We start from the raw sequence: 22923 nt of genomic DNA, 5'->3' as shown, positions 1-22923 counted from the left end.
TTAAGTTTATCAGCAGTTTCTAGAAAATTCTTGAAAAACCTTAAAAGTGTGGTTTTGAACTCTATATCCAGTCGTTTGCTTTCCTCCATTTTTGTCATTTGTGTACTGTTTCTTTGTCTCCGTATTTTTTATGCTTCCCTGTGTTGATAAAGTGGTTTTCTGTGCTAAGTGACCTCTAGGACCCAGTGCTTCAGCCTCCCCAATTACCTGAGGAGGACACTCTTGGTGCACCCCCTTGTGGTCTTTGTGCACAGTCTTGTTGTAGTTAAGCCTTGGTTGTTGTAGTTATCTCTGGGAGGAATTGACCTCCAGGCCAATTGGCTGTGAGAATCAGCTGTGTCTGCAGTGGGAGAACTTCTGTGCTGGAGACACCCCTCCGGGGCAAGACTTGCTTCAATGGGGCTTTGGTGCTCACTGAGTCTGCCCCCTGAGTGTGTCCTTTATGGTTCCACGGAGCTGCAAACTGGATGGTCCCACTCTGACCTCTGGGTTCCTGGCTCCTGGATCTCCAAGGAGGTGCTAATCTAGCTTTTGCCTGAGGCTATCCAGCAAAAGCCTCCCTGCAGGGATTGGGCGGGGTGGGTCCCAGGGGATCAACAGGGTGGGGCTAGCAGTTATGGCTGCTCTCAGTCCAGCCCTCAGAGGCTCTGCTTCTCAGTGTCCCAGTAATCGCTGCAAGCCCCTTGGAGAGAAAGCTGCCCTCGAGTTCCGACCAATGCCAGACAGTCCCGATTCTCCCTTATGAGTCTGGGTCCCTAGAGACTCACCCGGAACTGGAGCTCAGAGCCTGAGACTCCCTCCCGATTGAAAACGACAACCGTGCCCTCAGCTGCCAGCCCACCCCGCATGCACCTCTGCACCTTAGTATTTTACTTCCGCACTGCGCCTCCTCTGAGTCTCGGTGTGCTTTTCTCTTTCCTTCTAGTTGTAGGATTTCCACTCAGCCAGCCTTCCTGTGGTTCTGGATGATGTCCGTTCCGTCTTTTAGTTGTATTTTTGAAGTGGTTGTTCGAGGCAGCAAACTCCGGTGTTTACCTATGCCGCCATCTTGGTTTCTCCCCTCTTCACATTTTTATTTAAAATAAAAAATGTAATAAGATTACTAGGAAGAGCAAAGTTTTATCATTTACAATAAATGTAGAATACCACTTTTCCTTAGGCAAATATAAAACCAGATAGTATATATTTTTGGTTTTCATATGTCTCTTGTAATTATAAGCAGTCTGGTAGCCAGAAAGTGAATCCTGTTATATAGGATTTAGTCTCTTTCTGGTAATTCACTCTTTTAAAAACAATTTCTTTCCTGAACCTAAGACTTTTTAAATCTCAATTTTTCCTTTTATCACTACTTCTTTTCAGTTCTTTTAGATTCTGTAGTTCTATCTGTAGAACTAAGTAAGTTCTAAATTTTGGTAAGTTTTTTCTTACCAAAAATTCTTAGTATTGCTCTTGATCTTAATGGATCTGTTTTTGTTAGTAAAAGATCTTGGCATGTGCTGTACTTATCTGCAAGTCTGAATGTCAGTTACAATTGCTTGTAAAATTCTGTGTTGGAAGGGGACTTGGTTTTCTAGTTTAAAGTTTCAAACTTGGGATGTTGTTTCTGCAATGGTTTTTTTTTTTTTTTAATTTTTTTTTAGTGTTAACACTTCAAAATAGTTGGCATCCAAAAAATAAACTTGATAAAGTTTTAGGTTCTCTAGTAAGTAGTGTGGCCACTAGGGTTGCTAGAATGTTTTGTCTGAATAATCCTGATTTTTTTTTTTTAAGTTTATGTTTAAAAAACACAAGGGGTTGCTTAATATTGGACTTAAGATTCCCCTATTTTTCCAGTTACTCTCTTTGCTCAGTCTGTATTGGCCCATCTCTCTGTGAAAACATTTCATATGAAAATTCTATATCTGTGGCCCTGGCCAGTGTTGTTCAGTTGGTTGGGCATCCTCCTGTGCACCAAAAGGTTGCCAATTCGATTCCCTGGTGGCGGGGGAGTGCAGGAGGCAACCTTGTTTTGATCTCACATCAATGTTTCTTTCTCCCTCTCTATTCCTCTCTCTAAAAATTAATTTTAAAAATGTTTTTTAAAAATTCTACATATGTCTGTTTTTAGGTGACATTGGTATATTTTATAAAAGCTTTGACTGAAATCTTAAGAATATTTTATGAATTTTGTAGGAATCTTTTTTTATACTCATAATTAGAGTAATTTCTTAATTTGTCAGTGTTTCAAAGATCTAAAAAATAAAATAATTTCTGTTTTTAAAATGAAAATTAGAAAACCAAAATCATTGTATTTGTTTTCTAAGAAATGCATTTTGAGTTCCATTTTCTTTCCTGTTAAGCATACCCTTGGGGAAGTCTGGGTACAGAAAACATCTGAAATGGATACAGATAAACAGTATTTTTGTCGCACTCATTTGGGACATCTTCTGAATCCCGGGGACCTGGTATTGGGGTTTGTATTATTTTACAATATTTTCAGTTGTCAATTTGCATTGCAGATTTTCTTCTGGAATCAGCAAAGCTATCTATAAATTCTAAAGTTTATTCCAAAAAGAATTTAAAAGTTCCCACTATTGATAAGTGAATTAAACTATGGATTGGACAGAAGCCCTTACTTATTCCATTTGGTCGTCATCTTAAAGTGTTATTTGTTCCAAAATTTTGAGTAACTGAACTCTGAGGTTGTATGGTGAGATCATATTTACAGCTTTCTGAGGGGAGTTTTTATGCATATGCTGCTGCTCAGACATTTCACTTTTACAAAATGGCAGCCATGTATGTAAAGGGCCTTTACAGGCATAGGATAGTCCTTTCTGATGCAGAGCTTATCATCTTGCCTTAAACATTACTTTTGCTTTTAGGGTTTTAGTTAGTTTTACTAGAGAATGGGGGTGTTTTTTTGTTTGTTTTATTATAAACTGAATGGAAAAATCTAACAGTCCTTTAGATTGATATATAATTCTGTTTTGCTTCTTTACAAATACATGGTGAGATAGACAGTAATAGATATGTGAAACTCAGATATAGAATGCATTGTTATCTTTACTATGATATGTAGAAGCTTGTTCACTGTATTTGTACACTGCAAAACTTTTGAAATTGGTACGCATATTAAATGTTTGATTTTAGGAAGAACTTTTAGGTGATCATCCATAAAATAAAAAGTTACATGGAAAGGGAAAACGTATTTGCCATTAAGTATTTTATTATTTTCATTTCAGGTTTGATTTGGCAAATTGTAACGTAAATGATGAACATGTCAACAAAATGAACTCCGATAGAGTCCCAGATGTGGTAAGGCTTCAGATTTTTCCCTTTTTTCTTGTGTTAAAGAGGATTGATGTAACTCTTATGGGTAAGATGCACAAGTTCACATTTTAAAAACTAACAAATCAATTTAGAGGTTTCTTTTGAAATTGCACTTAAGGTATAATAGCAAAGGCCTTCATTTTAAGTTAGCACTTTTCAACTAGTATGCCACAAGATTTTTTAAAATTTGCAATACCTGACTATTAGTCAGATGCACTGACCTCTTTTCTCTTAGATTGTCAAATAAAAAAATGACAGCCAACACAACAATAGCCGTCTGGTATGAACGAATCAAAAATATATTTATTTTTTTGTCAGATGGGCAAAAAATAAATTTTTTGGTGTGCCACTGGATTTTAGTAACTAGTTTATGTGTGCCATGAGATGAAAAAGGTTGAAGGTTGCTGTTTCATATGATTTTTCTTAGTGGGGAAAACCCAAGATTTAAAGAGTTCTTCTGTTGCTCTTATAATTAAATTATCAAAATAACTATTAATAGAGGAAAAAAAGAAATTTGCAGCTAAAGTCGATGACCTTTATAGGTTATTCAGGTTCATTCTTTTAGGCCAGGGGTGGGCAAACTTTTTGACTCGAGGGCCATAATGGGTTCTTAAACTGGACCGGAGGGCCGGAACAAAAGCATAGATGGAGTGTTTGTGTGAACTAATATAAATTCAGAGTAAACATCATTACATAAAAGGGTACGGTCTTTTATTTCAATAGTTTTATTCATTTCGGCCCACGGGCCGTAGTTTGCCCACAGCTGTTTTAGGCTCAGCTTATTTCATGTATTGTTCAGTTAGGAAGGCATTTAGAGGTAAACTCTTTCTGGTTGGAATATAATTGCAGTTGAAAATGATCTTCACACTAGTAAGTCTTAGAGAAAGAATCTGACCTTTGAAAAAAAACCTGTTAAATTCTAGCATCTATATCATAAAAGGCCAAATGAGCAGTGGCTCTCACTGTGGGGCGGGGCGGGGCGTGGTGCCGCAGTGTGCCGGCAGCGTCCCAGGAGCATGCGAGGCATGTGAGGCATGTGAGGCGTCGTGAGGTGGCGGACATGGTCCTGAGGGCAGGCTAGGCCTAGGGGACCCTACACCGCATGATTTAATTGTGCGCTGGGCCGCTAGTGAGTTTATAGGAGTCATGAGCAACAGTGAATGTGAAATGTGAAAGATCTGCTTCCTTAATCTTTTAAAATAAACATTGATCCCTTTAGCTGTGGGCAGAATAAAGTCATAGTATAAGGTAGACTCCTCTCCTCACCACCCAGTTAGGCTTCTGTTAGTTAATAGATTAAGATATAGAAACATGGCTTAGGTGTAAGTTGGTATTTCTAAGTAGGTCATAAAAGCAGATCATGATGGTCTTAAAAGATTTTGTATTGTGTAAAATTATTCATTCTGCAATTTTATTAAACTGTTCTAGGACATACGTTGTGAATGATATATATAGTTCTGCAATTAGTGGGAATAAAAGGGAGAAAAAGTGCCTGTGATAATGTTTCAGAATGACTCATGTGAATGGTACCTAAAAACTGAATGATGCTGTAAAAACATACCAGACACCTGAAGTTTTTGGTATGAAGGAAAACATTTTTCAATTACTAAAAAATGTTAGTAAATTTTAACAATTATACAAAAATGTCTGAGTGCATTCTCATAAAATAATAAGTACATGCAGAAAAATATTAAAAGTTCTCTTGACTGCCTCTCAATCCCTCCCTACTCCTTTCCCCTATGGTATAACCACTGTCATCAGTTTGGTGACTTCCTGGCATTCCCATAACCTTTTGTTTTTTATTTTCGCTGGATTTTGAGGCAGTGTTACCTAGTTCCCATTTTGTATAACTTTGCAAATATTTTTGTTTCTTTTAGGTATTAATCAAGAAGAGCTATGACCGTACCAAACGTCAGCGTCGTAGAAACTGGAAACTGAAAGAGCTTGCAAGAGATAAAGAAAACATGGACACAGATGATGAAAGGTCCCACTTTTCTTTCAACCTGTGTTTGTCTCAAAGGAAATTCTTATGATAAATCTTTATGGTTTTTATATTAGAAATAGTCATCACACAATGATCCTTGCACTCAATATTATTTTTTTTTCTTACCAATGTTTGATAGAATTAGTATAACAGTATAATGTCATTTAACACAGATTTAAGTATTATTTCCTGGGTTATGACCTGACAATTGCAGTGTTATTGTAAACAGTTTATTTGAAAAGACAAAATATAGTAATAGCAAGTGAGTACTATGACCTGGGATACAAAGAAAATGGGTCATTGATATCAAATATGCTATTTTCAAAAAAACGTAAGGAGAAATGAAGATATTATGTTCTAGTAAAGTGTATTAGATAATTTGAAAAGTGGCCTTAATGGTAAAGACATTGATATCTAAAAAAATGAAGAGTTTAAATAAAATTGTGTCATTAAGTGTGTGTGAAACAGCAGTATTTCTAAAACATTCTCATGTAATTTAAAATATGTATTAAAAATGTAATCATAAATTAAGTAGGTGTAAGTATGCATTTGACTATTTCATTTCTAGTCTTAAAAGTATATATGAAATTTTGAAAGAAAAAACTTTAAAAAAATATTTTGTTGATTTTAGAGAGGATGGGAGAGTGAGAGATAGATAGAAATATCAATGGTGAGAGAGAATGGTTGATCAGTTGCCTCCTGCATGCCCCCTACTGGGGATCGAGCCCATAGCCTGGGCATGTGCCCTGACCAGGAATTGAGCCATGACTTCCTGGTTCATAGGTTGATGCTCAACCACTGAGCCACACTGGCCAGGCGAAAGAAAAATTTTAAAAAAACTCATCAGAATATTTAACATGCATATTTGAAAATCAGATATTATTTTAAAGATTGTAATACTTGTAACACACTTACCTTATACTTGTGAAAATGAAGAAAATATGACTTTATACTTTCTTGGTAAAGATGAAATATTTAAATGTTTCTTTCTTCTTCTATAGGCAATACCAAGATTTCCTTGAAGATCTTGAAGAAGATGAGGCAATTAGAAAAAATGTAAACATTTACAGAGGTTGGTGTTTAAGTGTTTTGTGTCTTCTATACTATATAGATGTATTCCCCCACAGTGAGTATTACAGTACCTTAAACTTTGATTCTATAAATGACTTTTATTGTGTGTTTTTTAAACTATTTATTGTGTGTTATTTAAAAAAAAACTTGTGGAACAATAAATCTTATTAAAATGTTTGCTACATCACATTTGCATCCTAGGATGATCTCTCAAGTTGTTGACCCCTATACTAGTAGATATTTATTCATATACTTATGCAGCTCAGTCATTCAATGAATATTTGAATGTCTGCTCTAGATATGACATAAGAGCTGTGGATATAATATGGTTAAATAATAGTAATGATGGTAGGGGCTGGTATTTGCGTATTTCCGTATTTGTATTCATTTGAAATCTCCTTGTGTTTTTTTCTTAGATTCCACCATTCCTGTGGAAAGTGACACAGATGATGAGGGAGCACCTCGAATTAGTCTGGCTGAGATGCTTGAAGACCTTCACATTTCTCAAGATGCTACGGGGGAAGAAGGTGCCTCGATGATGACATAATGAGATAATGTTGTGGATGGTTTCCATATCTGTAGGCTCAGGATGTTGGATAAAAGAACCTTTTCTATTTCATTTATGCCTTCATACTTAGAGAGGAGAAACTTAGTTTTAAACCTAAATAAATAGGACTATTTTGATTGCCCTCTCAAAGCATTGAAAAAGATGGATGGCTTAGAAATTTTAGATAAAAGATTATGGAGAATACTCCTATTACTGATATTTAGGCTATTTTACCTGTAGGATTTGATTGGTTCACTTTTTTTCTTACACAGTATTTTTACATAACAATTGCGCTGGGTTTAAAAGCTTAAAAGTTGTGATTCCTTGGAGGTTACCTAAGTCTGAAAGCATAAAGCAAGCTTTTACATTCTTTTTATATTGATTGCTTTAGTAAAAGAGCATATGATGAAACATTTTTAATATGAACTTGTTATGCACTTTGATCCACTTTAGATCAGTTTTATGTTTTTGGGGTAGGGAAGTTGGGGTTCAGTTTATCACTGGACATTCAGGAGGAAAGTAATCATTTTTATTAACACCTTTAAAAGTTGATAAATTGACCTGGCAGTTTATTAGAAGAAAATATATTTAAATTATTTGTGGATTTGTAGCAAACATAGACTAATTATTTAAAGGTTCAATAACAATTACCTTTGTTATTTTTCCCTATGCCATCAGCTTAGGGCAGTAGTTGCTTATGTCATTGAAATGTCTTCCTTTCATTTCAAAGATTTTGCTTTTAAAATTTTGGTTTACAAATTGAGAGGGAAGGGATTCTCTCTCTATAAGTTTCTATCATTGAACACATAACCATCACAAAGAATATTAGAAGTCAGCTTATAGATGATGAAGTAGTAAGAATGATCTTCATGCTTTATAAAACCATGAATCAGATTTGAATGAGGAACGCCTTCCACATCCTTGAAAGAAAAGAGCTGGCTGGGGTTTTGAAGTGTTCTCAGAATGAAATGGTAAGATCCTGTTTTTGTAAGCGAGATCATACTTACTAAATATGCCAGTCTAAGCGCTAATTTAAAAATTCTAGGTATACCACGAACAAAGGAAATTGAGTAAGTGCTGAATGGAACATTTTCCTTTTTTTTTTTAAAGATCGAACTTCTTAATTCTGAAATTATGAATAAAGGCCTAACTTTCTGTATGGCTTGTTTTCTGTTTCCATATTTAAAGTTTTCACTTGTGGTCTGTGTTTACTTGTTCTATGTAAAGACTTTAAAAAGCATGAAAATAAAAACATTTTCCCCTTCTTTGTGTCCTTGAAGTGATTGCATCAGTGTTATATTTAAATGACAATATCTCATGTAGTTTTCCAAACTGGAATTGCATTATTTAAGCATTTGTCATGATTTTTTTCACTGAAAAATATAGTTGGCCATTAATCTGTAGTCTTCTCTTATGGATGCCATGTCTTTCTAAGTAATGTCACTTACCGGTTGAAATAGGTTGTGACAGGTGCAGCAATATAGCTAAGAGAAAAGCTGTTTGTCAGGAGTTGCACAGCTATAAAGCCTTGATAAATCTGCCATTTTAGAGTATAGTGAATAGGCTGTGGGTCTCAAAATACTCTTGTGATGTTCCAGAGTTGCTACAATTTGGGAATGCTGGTATTAGTGAATTTCACAGGAAGCTGATGGATAACCCAATTTATTGATAGGAGTAATTTCTACATCAGTATGATTAATTGCCTTCTTTGGAGCCAGATTTGCACTGGAAACTGCTGTTTTATAGGCAAAAGTCAATCGAACCAGGAAACAATTGAGGGAGAGAGTTGCTTGTGTAATTCCGATGTTAAACAGCATCAAGCTAATTGCTTGCCACAGCAGAACCTGGAACTTGAGGCTGTACGCTGGGACACATCTATCTGGTCAGTACTGAATCAGTGCTAGAGTTTGGACTCTTAATTTATCCTTTCAATTACTTGATCTGTATGTTTAGCCCAAGGAACGTTTACTTTGTTGTATAACTATTTTTTCACATTTCCTCTTTCTAAGCATGAGGATACAAAATAAAAGGACTGCTGGCATTATTTAGCTATCTTTACCATGCTGTCACACTTCTTTCTTTTATATGACATCATGGGGAAATAAATATATGTGTGTGAAAGGAAGTATAGAATGTAGTTAAGCCCATAGGCTCAGGAGCCAGATGTACTGGGTTCAGATCCCAGCTGTGACCCTCAAGCAAGTACTTAACCATCTCTGAATCACTCTGCTCTGGAATGGGAATTTAGTTGTTTAAAATTGTGGGTCCTATTATGAGGTTAATAGAAAGGCAGTTTTTTCAGATGGTCTTTATTCTCTGTACTGACAAAGTACAAAAAGGAAGATGAATGGAGCAATAAAAAGGAAGATGAGGGGGTGACACCCAGAGATGAGAAGCTGCAGGTGCTGCAGCCCTTAATTGACCTGCTGCTGCACTTAGAGGCAGGCTGGGCTCACTTACCAAAGGTTCTGCCTATGCCCCATCTTCCTCTCCCCACTCCTCCCCCCAATGCTGTTCAATTGGTTGCCTCCTACACACGCCCCTAACCAGGGCAGGGGATTGAGCCTGCAACCCAGGTAAATGTCCTTGACTGGAATTGAGCCCTGGACCCTTCAGTCTGAGGGTTGACGCTCTATTCATTGAGCCAAACTGGCCAGGGACACATTTGTTTTCCTCCTTGTCTTTTGGCCTTTGTTTTTAATGCCCTTAGAGTCACAGAATTGAATTGATTATACTCATTTCATGGCATATTGATTTTGGCCCATGCAAATCATCATGCCCATTCCTCTTTGTCACCCATGCCCACACAATACTGCAATGAACAGTTTCATCCCTTTTTTGTTGATCTGTTGAGAGCTTCTGAGGTGTATACCCAGTGTGGTAGGCAGCCTCTAAAATGGCTCCCAGTGATTCATGTCCCCTCTTTTGAAGTATAATTGACATACAATATTATATCCATTTCACATATACACCATAATGATTCACATTTGTATACATTGCAAAATGATCACCACAGTAAGTTTAGTTACTATCTGCATGCTCCTTGTTTAATCTCTTCCCTTGAATGTGGGCTGGACTTAGTGATTGCCTTCTGATGAATAGAATATGGCAAATATGATGAGATCTCACATCGAAGGTTAGTTTTTTACTAAAGATTTGTGACTTCTGTTTTTCTTGCTGTTTCTCGTTCTCTTTGGAGGAAGCGGAGGGCTATGTTTTAAACTGCCCTCTGGAAAGGTCCACGTGGCAGGGAACTCTGACCTAAAGCCAGTGAGGTCAGAGTTCTAACGCCTGCCAACAGCTCTGAGTGGGCTTGGACGCTGGCACTTCCCCATTTATCCCGGAGAACACTGCAGCCTCTGCTGACCCTTCCTTGATTGCTGACTTTTAAGAGACCCTGACCCAGAGGCACCCAGCTAAACCACATCTGGATTCCTGACCCACAGAAACGTTGAGATAAATGTCATTTTAAGCCTCTAAATCTTGGGGTAATGTGTTACACGTAGAAATGTGATTTTTGGGTTGTAGGATATTTGCACACATACTTCATTAAGTACTGCTAGATTTCTTTCCTACCAGTAATATTGGGGGTTCTGTTCATACTTTCTCTAGCGCTTGCTAATATCAGACTTTTAAAATAATTTTTGCCCTAATAGGCGTAAAGTGATATCTCATTTTAACTACTGGATAACATGCTGAGGATCCTTTCATATCACTGATCAGTGCTTGTATATAGTCTTTGCTTTGTTTCTCTTCTATTGAAATGTCTTGTGTAAGTAGCCCTTGTTGATTTTAGACATTGCATATATCTTCACTCATTTTATCAGATTCTCAAGTACTGTTAAGTATTTATTTTACAAATAAAGTGGTAACTTAATCCATTCATAAATGTGCATAAAGATGAGGTATGGCCATGTGGTAAGTGACCTCAGTTAGGCTGATAGAACTGATGCATTGGTCCCCAAATTACAGAAACTATAAGAAAAGTATGTTGCAAAATAACAAAAATGTGCTTTCCTACTTTTTTTTTAAGCGAGGGGGAAAAGCCCCCAATTTTTTTTAAACAATCATTTTTTTAAGTTTAGTTTAAAATGTCCACCAGATGGCACCAATGCATGATAAATACTTAGGAAAATTAGAAGAATTGTTCTCACACTTATCTTAAAATCTGTTGAGATAAAAATATATTGACAATGTAATTAAGGTTCTATGGTCCTATAATAGCATTTATCTGATTCCTCTAACTAGCATTGATCTAATTATTTGCTAGAGTTTATTTCTTTCACTTGGGGTAGAAATGGGAACATTTTTAGCCTCACTAGACCCTGAATAGTGGGGCTTTTTTTTTTTTTTAATAATCATTAGGTTTTGAGTTAAAGCCAGGTTTGCCTCCAATTTAAACATCTTTCAGTGCTTATGAAACCTGCAGGTTTGGAGGAATAACAGAAATAAACATTTCATTGCTGTAATTTTGTATATTGAATTGATAATGAAAAGAATAGCCAACATTATCCACCTCATTCACTGGATTGATCTATAAATCCATTTCCTTTTGGGAAAAGGGCATAGAGGAATTTATAGCCCTTGAAGAATAAATTTATGAAGTAATATGTTCCAGGACCATAAAAGTGACTTCCAAGCAACAGCCTGGATTCCAAATATAAAACTTTAATACCATTTATCCTGAATGGCACTAATGAGTCAGGCTCTGTGTCTGTGCTGAGTATCTTTGGAAAGTTTCTATGAGCTCCCTCTCATCATCTGGGGGATATCCTTTCCGCATTATTGATAACATTGAAAGACTCATCCAAGCATCAGGCTTTTCATCCCTGGAAAACATATCTCCAGCTCCTCCTTACTGGTGTCATTTGTGGTGGGTACTCTGTATGCTTTCACTGTTTGACCTACTCTTAAAAATGCTTACTACCAGTATGTCCCAAAGTGTGACTAGTGAAACTATAGTCTTTCCACAAGCTACTTGGGGGAAATTGTATGCTATGGTTAAGCATTGGCAAGCTACTTTTGTCTTCACATTATCACATTAAAGACTCTTTGAAGCCTTATATGCAGTGAATCTCAATAGAGTGATACTGCCCCCTTGGGGATGTTTTATAAATTATTAATTTGTGAAAGTGTTTTTGTTGCCCTGATTGGCCAAGAGGACATGGATGCTAGAGAGACTGCAGTAAACAGACAGTCCCATAAAAGCAAGAGTTGTTCCTCGCTCCCTGGGACTTATACTTGTACCTGTTGTCATGTAGCTGAAAATCTGTTCATCATTAAGCTTCTGGCCTAGCTGTTTTATGTATAAGCACAAAGTAGTTGTGATTTTATCATTGTAGACACTGAATGTCTTAGGAATACAATGGCCGTATAAGTCAAGGAAAGGTTGGATTTCATTTTGTTTGGAGCTTTACAAATAATTGTTTTTACTATTTCAGAAAAGCACATTATGAGCAAATGCCACTGCATGTAATTGAGTCGCTGATACAGCACAACTCTGTACACTGGGGCAGGTGAAACATTCCACAGTGAGTAGCTGTCATATTCACCATGATTCTTCAACATGATAGATGCAAGTATCTGACTACTTACGTCTTTTGGTTTAGGCAGTCCCAAACATTTACGTATAAAAAATATGTTGTTGTTGGCTTTCTGGATATTCTATTTGTGTAGGACATAACTATGAATTTGTTTAGGATGGTGAGAGAGATGTTACAAAGATACGTGTTTATAACAAGGGCTCTATGTGCCTGATAGGATTGGGAACCGCTATCCTAGGTACAGAAACTGGACATATTTTCTTAACTGAGCATTTGCTAAATTAATTGGATAATAGAACCTTTATTTTATGTAACCTCTGTTAACTCTAGGGAAAGCTAAACTAATGCAAACCCTGCCATTAATGAAACCTTTATGGTACTTTATATTTCTCAAAATTTCTCATATTTCACATGCCTTATGTCAACCTATTTTAACATTTTATGAGGTGCATAGCATAGGTATTCCTCATTTTGTAGATGGAACGAGAGAATTCAGGTGACTTATTCCTGGGTCACTCAGAGGTCTGGCAGAGACTCAGATGACAAGCGTGGTCCCCTTTCTTCTACATCTTGTGGTTCTGGACATTTGCCAGTCCTTGCACAGGCCTTTCTCCACCCTCCATGCTTTTGTGGCTGGGAGTAGGTGGGGGAGAGGTCGAACTCTGCCTCAGAGCAGCCCTGGGGCAGGTGAAACATTCCACAGTAAGGGGCTAACCATCCAGCCTGAAGCACACCCATTTCTTATTCCTACTTCTTGCTGCTTGCCTTTCTTGTGATCAAAGGGATGATCAAGGGAAGGGAGAGAAAGTTAAAACTGCCAGATGGAATGTGCGATTTGTGATTTAGCATTGCTTTGTGTTGCTTTGTTTTCCCATTATCTTCAGTAACTCCTGGGGCTATGGTTGGTATTTGCATAGCCAATTCTAGTTGAGATCACAGGCCTATTATAGGATGTCTTTATCCTCAAGGAGAAATAATAATGGCAAACAGTGCTTACTGCATATCAGACATCATGCTAAGTGCCTATGTACAGTAATTCATGTAATCTTTATGAGGTAAGACTTTATGAGGTAAGTAATAATATTATCTTCGGAAAAAAAATATTATCTTCGTTCTCATGAAGAAGCTGAAGCAAAAGGGTTAAATCACTTACTAAAGGTTATACAGCTAGAATAGTGGGGAGAAGGGTTCAGTACTTTGCCCCAAGTCTTACATGTAGTACTAGTAAATGGCAGAACTGGGATTTGAACTTGGGCATTCTGGCATCACAGGAAATGTTGCGGATTATCAAAGAGGAACAGACTGGGGTATACTCAGAACAGGACATCTGGAGTCTTGGGGTTTTCTTTTAGAATGAATGTTGTGAAAACTTGTCTTGAAGACATACAGTAACCAAGATTAAGCTTTGATTTTGAAATCTAAAGGGTGTCATGGCATAAGAGGTCTTAGCAGGAACTTCCTACCTCTACGTCTCTCCATTCAGGTGTCAAAGTCTCTTAAATTTCATCCCTAAGTATCAGACCTTTGAGTTTTCTCCTGGTTCAACTGTTAGAAAGATACAGTACAGTACTCTTAAAAGACTAATGTGTTAAACTAATTGGCAGACAAGTATCAGTGGCATCACAGTTTTGAGCAAAGTTCCAAAGAGGTGAGGTAGAGCTTTCTGGTCAGCTAACTTCCTTTTATCTTTCCTTTCCTCTTCCTTCCTTTGCCCTTCTTTGGCTTTAATAAGTGAGACCAGAGCTGGAACTCCAGGCAGAGCCACAAGTGGGACACTGGGTGAGAGGGTGGTGGTGAGCTCATGGGTGACCAGAGATGAGGTGCAGTGGGACCTGCCCAGGGAGGGCTGGGGACCATGGGCATGTGCCAAGGGAGTGCCTGCTTGCTCAGGGTTGGGCACTGGGCACTTGCCATGCAATGGCAAACAGGTAAATAACTTAGTTGGCATCCTTTCTGATTCCTGAATTTAGATTTTAAAATAAGGTAATAGATTTTTTTTAAAGTCTCGGTTCTGATGAATTGTTCCTTAGAACTCCTTATTAGCATGTTTTTTTTCTGCCCTTTAGGTACAGTTATCCAGATTGTGATTTTAGACATTTACAAGCCTTGTGTAAACTTTGGTTTACATTCCTCTTATTATATGCAAAAGGGAACATGCATGATAAAAAAAAAGATGAGGAGGATTTGTTTCAAACAATACCACGGGACATTTTCATGTAGGTATTAAGAAGTTAGGTGCTTTGAATACTGAACAGTCACTCAACTATAGGCAGATGAAATCTGGAAAGGGCTAAAATGATTTCAAGGGCCTTATATGGCCCAAGGGCCAGACATTTCCCACCTCTGTTCTAGACCAATGGACCTAATAGACATATACAGAAGCAGAGTACACATTCTTCTCAAGTGTGCATGGGACATTCTCCAGGGTAGATCCTAGGCAATTCTTGTTCACTTAAGAAGATTAATATCATACCAAGTATCTTTTCTGTCCTCAGTGGTATGGTCTAGAACTCAATAGCAGGAGGAAAGATGAAAAATTAATAAATATGTGGAAATTGAACAACATACTTATGGACATCTAATGGGTCAAAGGAATAAAAAGGAAAAAATTTATTTTGAAACAAAAATGGGGAAAAAAACATACTAAAACCTATGGGATGGAGCAAAAAACTGTCCTAAAAAGGAAATTTACAAGCGATAGATACCTACATTAAAGAAAAGAAAAATCTTCAATAACTAACTTTACACCTCGAGGAAATACAAGAAGGAAAAACTAAGCCCAGAGTTGACAGAAGGAAGGAAATAACAAAGATCAGAGCAGAAATAAATGAAATAGAGACCAGTGAAACAGTAGAAAGGATCAATGAAACTAAGAGCTGCTTTTTGAAAAGTTAAACAAAAGGAATGGAAGGGTTCACTAATGCTGCTGTGGTCATCACTGTGCAGTATGTAAGTATCAAACAGCAATTTGTACACCTTAAGCTCACCTGGTGCTAAATGTCAACTCAATGATGCTCAGATCTGTGGGTGAAAAAGAAGAATCTTAAAATGTAGTCTCTGCCCTTTAAGGAATCCATAGTTTAACTGTGAGAGAAGAAACACACTTAAAATGAAAAAGAAACGGAATAGAGTAGATTGGGCCTGAATTTAATTAAAGACTAGAGGATGAAGTGATGGCGAACCTTTTGAGCTCGGCGTGTCAGCATTTTGAAAAACCCTAACTTAACTCTGGTGCCGTGTCACATATAGAAATTTTTTGATATTTGCAACCATAGTAAAACAAAGACTTATATTTTTGATATTTATTTTATATATTTAAATGCCATTTAACAAAGAAAAGTCAACCAAAAAAATGAGTTCGCGTGTCATAGGTTCGCCATCACTGGCCTAAGTGGACAGCGGTGGGCCATTGTGATCTGAGGGTGTGGGAAGGCTTGTGAGCCTTGAAGCACCGGCTCACTCACAACCAGCAATCCAGGCCTCACAGTACTCTCTCATGCTGGGAACCTCAGTCTCTTCAGGCCACAGTTGACACAAACGAAGGTATGGACATCAGCAGAATGCTCAGAATGCAGCCTTAGTTCAACTTTCTTCTGAATACCTTGTGAAGAAATTGCATTTACCATGGAAATATTTCTGGCTCTCATACTTCAGGCATGGGCTCTTTTGTTGGGCCAAAGTGTGGTGTAGAGAAATGGCCACTGCTATGTGGCTGGCATTTCACCACATGTGGACGACACGGGTCAATCGGCCTTTGTGCCTGGGAGAGTTTCCCAGCTCCCCCTGGGGCATGACTCAACTTGTTGGCCTCTGTTGCCCCTTCTGTGGCATGTTTTCTGTTCTGCTAGATTGCCTTTCACTGTTTGAGAAGACGGCCGCTCATCACTGAGGCCTGTGCAGGCACATAACTCTTAGACCGCATATCCCGGGTCTCTCCCCAAGTTCTGCACCTGGAACACTAGTCTTTGTTAATTTCTTTTTAATTCCTCTGGGGCATGACATCAGATGTCCTCATCAATAACCGGCTTTCCTGTCCTTGTGTTGCTGCCAGGAGAGAACGAGGTAATAAGACCCACGATTTATTTGGACTGGCTCTTTTAAGAACTGACAGAGTGAGGGTTGATTCCAATCATGCTTTATTCTTCCTCTGCCCTGACTATTTCATCCCTGCTGGGAGTGACTCCCAGTCACTGATTTTAAGCTCCGAGAGTAAAACAGCACATCTCACCTAAAGTATCAATGAGGTTGCCTCTTTCCCCACAAAATTTGGAGGATTTTCAAAGTCTTTCCCGAATTATTACCAGAGGATTGGAAAGTTCACTTTCTGACTTATTCGCTTAGCCTTACAGTGTTTCAAAGGGATCTGCAATTGGCTGCCCAGTGATGAGTTTGTTGGTTGATTCATTCTACACATGTTTTTTCAGGTGTCTACTCTGTCATGCTCTATTCTAGGTATTGAGAATAGAGCAGCGAATAAAACAGAAACCTGCTCTCACTTAGTGGAGGAAGACAGACAAAAAAACACACACACACAAAGGAAATAAAGTAATTTATTTGAGCATGAGAAGGAAAAAAATGAATTGTGGCAGGCAACGTAGGTTGCTAGTTTGGGGGAGAGAAGGAGGGAAAGTATTTCAGTTTTAAATATTATTGTCTGGAAAGGCCTTGCTGAGAAAGTGACATTTGAGCAAAGGCTTGAAGGAGGGGAAGAAGTGAGCCATATATGAGGAGGGAGGGTGCGTCAGGCAGAGGGAGCAGTGGGGACAGGCGCCCTGGGGTAGGACCTGTCTGGTATGTTCCAAACCAGTCTGGTGATGACAGTAGCACAGACACAGCTTCTGCATGCCTAAAGGCTTATATCCATTGTGTAGTCTTCCGTGTTTCCCCAACTCCCATTTATAGATGAAGACACTAAGGCACAGATGGGTTAAGTACTTGCTCAGGACCGCATCTGGAATGTGGGAGAGCCCAGGCGCCTGGCTCCAGGGTCCTCATGCTCAGCTGCTCTGCTCTGCAGCTGGGCGTTCAGTCCTTGGCAGATGGGAGGGCTTGCTCATCACATTGCACTGGGCCGCTTTGATTTCAGGAGAATATATCTCCCTGGCCTTAATGTGGGTATCAGTTGTGCTTGTCTTGAGGTGCTGTTTTTTGTTTGTTTGTTTGTTTGTATTTTTAAATATAATGAACACTGGTCTCTGCTGGTCGTTATTTTATTTATCTTGGCTGCTGAATATTTCAAGGTCTGTTCATTTCTTTTTCTTTATTACTGCATGTTCTATTTTTGTGTCATTGTAAACTACTTTATATCCTTGTAGTTCTAGGGAATGATGAATGAGTGGAATACATGTTAGAGGAAGGCTTAGCAGTTTGGAACTGCTCTCCAGCTTGACCTTCAAGACTGGGATGCCCATGTCTCCTTTTGCTCACCCCAGCGCACCCCTGTGGCCCATTTCTGATTCCCTCAGGAGCTGGTAAAAGAGAAGAGAAGCCAGCTTCTCTTTGAAACCCCAGCGCTGACTGTTGCAGTCCAGGTGGAAGTTAGGAGCATCAACTGAGATCAAACTTCATTCCCTGACCACTTCTGGTCCAGGGTCCAGGTCCTCGGCATCTTCACCTGTAAAATGAAGATAAAAAATGATGTCTACCACCCTAGCTGGTTCGGCTCAGTAGATAGAGTGCTGGTCTGTGAACTGAAGGATCCTGGGTGCAATCCTGGTCAAGGGCGTGACTTCAGTTGTGGGTTCAATCCCAGGCCCTGGGACCAGCCCTGGTCAGGGCATATGTGGGAGGCAACCAATTGATGTCTCTCTCTCACATAGATATTTCTCTCTCTGTCTTTCCCTCTCCCTTCCATGATCTCTAAAAAAAAATCAGTGGAAAATATCTTCTGGTGAGGATTAACAATGATAATCCTATATAATAAAAGCCTAATATGCTAAGTGTCCGGTTGTCCGGTTGTCCATTCAACCAATCAAACTGTAATATGCTAATGATATGCTAAGGTTGCTTGATCGCTCGCTATGACATGCACTAACCACCAGGGGGACAGACAGTCGACCAGTCACTATGATATGCACTGACCACCAGGGGGCAGATGCTCCCATTGGTAGGTTAGCTTGCTGCTGGGGTCCTCCGGCTGATTGGGACTGAGCGAGATGGGCAGGACACACCCTGGAGCCCTCCCATGGTCCCTCCCTGGCTGGCCAATCTCCCGCATCCCTCCTCGGCCCCAATCGTGCACCAGTGGGGTCCCTTGGCTTGGCCTACACCCTCTCACAATCCAGGACCCCTCCGGGGATGTCTGAGAGCCAGTTTTGGCCCGACAGTGGAACAACCAGTCGCTGTGACATGCACTGACCACCAGGGAGCAGATGCTCAATGCAGGAGTTGTTCCCTACTGGTCAGTGTGCTCCCACAGCGGAAGCGCCGCTCAGCCAGAAGCCAGGCTCACCTGAGGGCTCCCAGACTGTGAGAGGGCACAGGCCAGGTTCAGGGACCCCCTGAGTGCATGAATTTCATGCACTGGGCCTCTAGTAATAATCATCATCATCATAATAATAATGATAATAATGCCTACTTCATGTTGTGAGGGTTAAGTAGGATCATATTCAGTGTACTCTGTGCAGCACAGAGCTGATTGCATGTAACATTGTGGGAACTTTACCTGTTATTGTTATTATAGTTATTTAATTACAACAAACAAAAACCCACTGGGCTTGGTTGGGACCTGGTTCTCCATCTTACCTGTCAAATGCCTGTGGGGTTCTGATCACTCACAGCTTGGCTCCCCAAATGGGCACGGCCTATTGGAAACGAAACAAAACAAAACAAAATATGAATCGAGAATAAAACCAACAAGCACCACCAGGTTCCAAATCACTAAAAGCCTCAGTCATGCTAAAGTCAGGGCTTCGCAGAGGTGCCACGGGAAAGAGGACAAGGAAGAGAGGAGCTGTGTCATACCTACCTCTGCTTGTAAGCCAGTCCCCTCCCCTGAGCCCCCCCCCCCTTTTTAAAATATATTTTTATTGATTTCAGAGAAGAAGGGAGAGCACGAGAGAGAAACATCAATGAGAGAGAATCATTGATTGGCTGCCTCCTGCACACCCCCGACTCTGGAATCAAGCCCTCAACCTGGGCATGCCCTGACTGGGAATGGAACCATGACCTCCTGGTTCATAGGTTGATACTCAACCACTGAGCCATACCAGCTGAGCTCCCCTGAGCCCCTTTCAATGGCTCAAGAATAGTCTAGGCTTCTCATAACATTGGCATTGACTTTTTAGGATTGCTTCAATTCTGCAAGAAGAAAATGATTCTGTTAAGAAGTCCAATTAAATATATTCTAATTAGTGGTGTTAGGGGAAAAAAAGGCTTTTTCAGACTACATCTGCATGTTTGGTCATTTTTATTCCATAGGAGTGTTGAACTCTGACCTTTGTGGAGTGGCTCGGTGCTGTGGGGAGAACATGGAAGTTGGGCCCGACACTCGGCTGTGCAGTGGCAGGCTGTGGGAACCTCGGCCCAGGCAGCAGGTCCTCATCTGTAAAGTGGGAACAGCACCTGCCTCACAAGACGGTGGAAAGAATTAAGTGGCTTGGCTGTGGGAAAGCTCCGAGCAGGTAACCCACTTTCAGTGATGTCAGTCTGATTTTTTGAAGCTTTTTCAATAATTGTTTAACTTTCTGCCCCATCATTAGAACTGCTTAGTTATTCAGGATTTTAACATCCAGTTTATGGATAATCAAAGCCCTTTGCTAATAAGTCTGTCTCCTGCTGATTTTTAAAATTGCAATGTAACTGCCAGTCAGCCTGTCACTGATCGGAAATAGCAGATGATTCAACATCAATATTGCTGAATGCCTTAGTAAAATGGTTTTATGAAAAAGTTTAAAACTATAGTAAAGATGAAGTTTTATTTTTTTAAATTTATTTTATCTGTGGACAGATTTCACAAGTTGATAGTTTTTTCATTCTTAAGTTTTATTTTTTCTGATTGTGCAATTATCACACAAATGTGAAGCTCAGAATTATATCACTCATCATCTTATTGCCCAGAAATAACCACTATTAAATTTTATATTTTTCCTTTTTGTACATATATTTCTTTATGTGACCTTTTCCACCTAAAAGCATATCGTAAGTACTCTCCATATTGCTAACATTTATATCACTTTCATAACGGATATACTATGATCTACATATTTATTTTCCTAATTTAGACAGTAAAGTTTTCCAAGCTTCTCTGCTGGCAGTGTTCGGGGATGTAAGCCTTTGTGTGCATTTCTGATTGGTGCCTGATGATCAGTTTCTAGAATTAAGATTATTGGGTCAGTCTCAGGTGTGTATTGTTGTGTTGCATGTCCTCAACACTTAAAACCTCGTCACGTAACCCACAGCAATCTTTCTTTGCCTCACAGCTTTGTAATCTGGGAATGCTTTGTTTCTGCGAGGTTAGCTGGCTGGGTGGTCTAACTGGGGCTGGAGGACCCACTTCCTGGGTGACTCACATGACTGACAAGTTGGTGCCGGCTGGTGGATGGGGCCTGGGTTCTCCACCAGGTGGGCTTTTTCAAGGGGCTTTAAGATGGAGGAGGTGGGAACTGCCAGTTTTCTCAAAGGCTTGGCCCGGCACTGGCGCAGACTGTCTTCTAGAATGCTCTCTTGATCTAAGCAGTCACAGGCTGGATCCCAGAGGGAGGTACAGGAGGAAGTGACAGATAATTTGTGGCCATTATTAATCTGCCAGAGTCAAAGAGTATCGCTGAGGGGTCTTTATATGTCACCAGATCACAGATCACTTTCCAGAAGGTTGTGCTGAAATGCAGCTCTACCAGCTGCTCACATGACACTCACAAACCCATGATCACACTCACCAACACTAAATATTAACCATTTTAAATCTCCACTTATTTAATATGTAAAATGTGGGCTCTCATTGTTTTACTTTAAATTTATTATTGAGTTCCCATATATTTGATAAAAATTTACATGTTGTTTTCTTTGTGAGCTGTTTGCTCATTTGGGAGGGCAGTTTGTTTATGTGTTAAACACACATAGAATTACATAAGCTGTTTATTATTGACAACATGAAGAATGTGTCATGTGTAAATCTTTTTAATGTGTAAATATTTTTTTCATTTCTCTAATTAAAAATCAAAAACCTTTCCCTCTTAATTGAGAAAAAAATCAAACCCTTTCCTATGAAGTTCACATAATTTTCATAAGAGTCTAGCAGAAATGCATTGGTCTCAAAATAATGATATATATTATAATAAAATCTTTTGGATCAATGTCAGTTTTATCATCTAACATGTCAACAAAAAACCTGGAAATGATATGATTTATTAATTATCCACATTATGGGAGGACTGAACCAAAAAAAGAGTGTAGGTAACTTTATAGCAATAGAAATGGAGGAACAAAATTGTATCATCATCCCTTGATTTTCTCTTTATCCCTAAGTTGTCTGGAGGGCAAGTGCATTACCCTCTCTGAGCCTCAGTGTTTTAAACTGTGAAATGGGGATAATGGCAGGTGTACTGTGAGGCTTAGAGAAGATATTTATGAGGAGCCTAGTGCAGGCAGGGCCTGGTATGTGGTGGGCAACATCATTATCTGCCTGTTATCATTCTGTCTCAAGAATCAAAAAGACCTTCTGCCAGAATAGCAGAGTAAGTTCCCTGACTGGCTTTCCAGGCCAGGATTTGGGTTGTGTGAATCGTTATTTAGCTCATCTCAGTGCCCATTACTCATGGGTAGATGTCTCCACATGGTATGTGCGTCGTGGTGCAAATCAGGTGCCTTGTTGCAAATCACTGTCGTCAAGCCACAGCTGGAGCGACTGTCTGTGGGATCGTATGACAGAGTCCTTGAGAACGACCCTTGGGGAGTTTCTCAGAGCAATCAGGTGTCCGATCTCACTGCTCTGAGAGCTCCATGCTAGTATTATGACTAATACCTTTTATTTGTATGGCACTCGATAGTGTTCACAGGGCTTTCATGTGTCTTGTCTCCTTTGATCTTTGCAGCTATCCTGGGAGGCCTGAAGATCAGATAATATTATTTCCCTTTTATGCATGAGAAAGTAAAGCCTGGGGGGTGTACAACTTGCCCAAAGTTACAAAGCTAGTAAGTACCAGACCTAGTAACAGATGTGCCAGACCTAGAGGTGCCATCCAGAATTTTCCTCTTGGATGGTATGCTGCCTAACTCCCCACCAAGGACACTATAGTGGGGCCCTACACGAAGGGTTGTATAGGATGGATATTTCTTGCTTGTCTTCTATTAAAAGGAGTGGAGAGTGTAGTAGTCAATATGGGCTCTGTCATTGTCTATATTTGGATCCTGCTTCCATCTCTTGTTAGTTGTGAGCACTTGAGGAAGTTAGTTAACCTCTCTGTGCCTCAGTTTCTCCATATGTAAAATGAGAAGAATACCAGTGCCTAACTCATAGGATTGTTGAGGGT

General features: G+C 39.3%; 1 protein-coding gene across 4 annotated transcripts in view; it reads left to right on the top strand.

Annotated features, from left to right (window-relative positions):
* The window catches only part of NMD3 (NMD3 ribosome export adaptor), a 29375-nt gene extending 21199 nt beyond the window's left edge, over nt 1–8176 (top strand). For all 4 annotated transcript variants that reach the window (XM_036350706.1, XM_036350707.1, XM_036350705.1 and 1 more), the window contains 5 exons: nt 2340–2452; nt 3222–3294; nt 5187–5293; nt 6295–6365; nt 6781–8176. In XM_036350706.1, coding sequence (XP_036206599.1) covers nt 2340–2452; nt 3222–3294; nt 5187–5293; nt 6295–6365; nt 6781–6911 — 495 coding nt within the window. In that variant the 3' untranslated portion in view covers nt 6912–8176. The remainder of the gene's footprint in view (nt 1–2339; nt 2453–3221; nt 3295–5186; nt 5294–6294; nt 6366–6780) is intronic.
* Nucleotides 8177–22923: the final 14747 nt, after the last annotated feature.

The sequence above is a fragment of the Myotis myotis genome, unplaced genomic scaffold (assembly GCF_014108235.1).
Source record: "Myotis myotis isolate mMyoMyo1 unplaced genomic scaffold, mMyoMyo1.p scaffold_m19_p_2, whole genome shotgun sequence".
Lineage (NCBI taxonomy): Eukaryota > Metazoa > Chordata > Mammalia > Chiroptera > Vespertilionidae > Myotis > Myotis myotis.
Note: the sequence above shows the minus strand (reverse complement) of the source record. Positions and strands in the feature narration are given on the sequence as shown.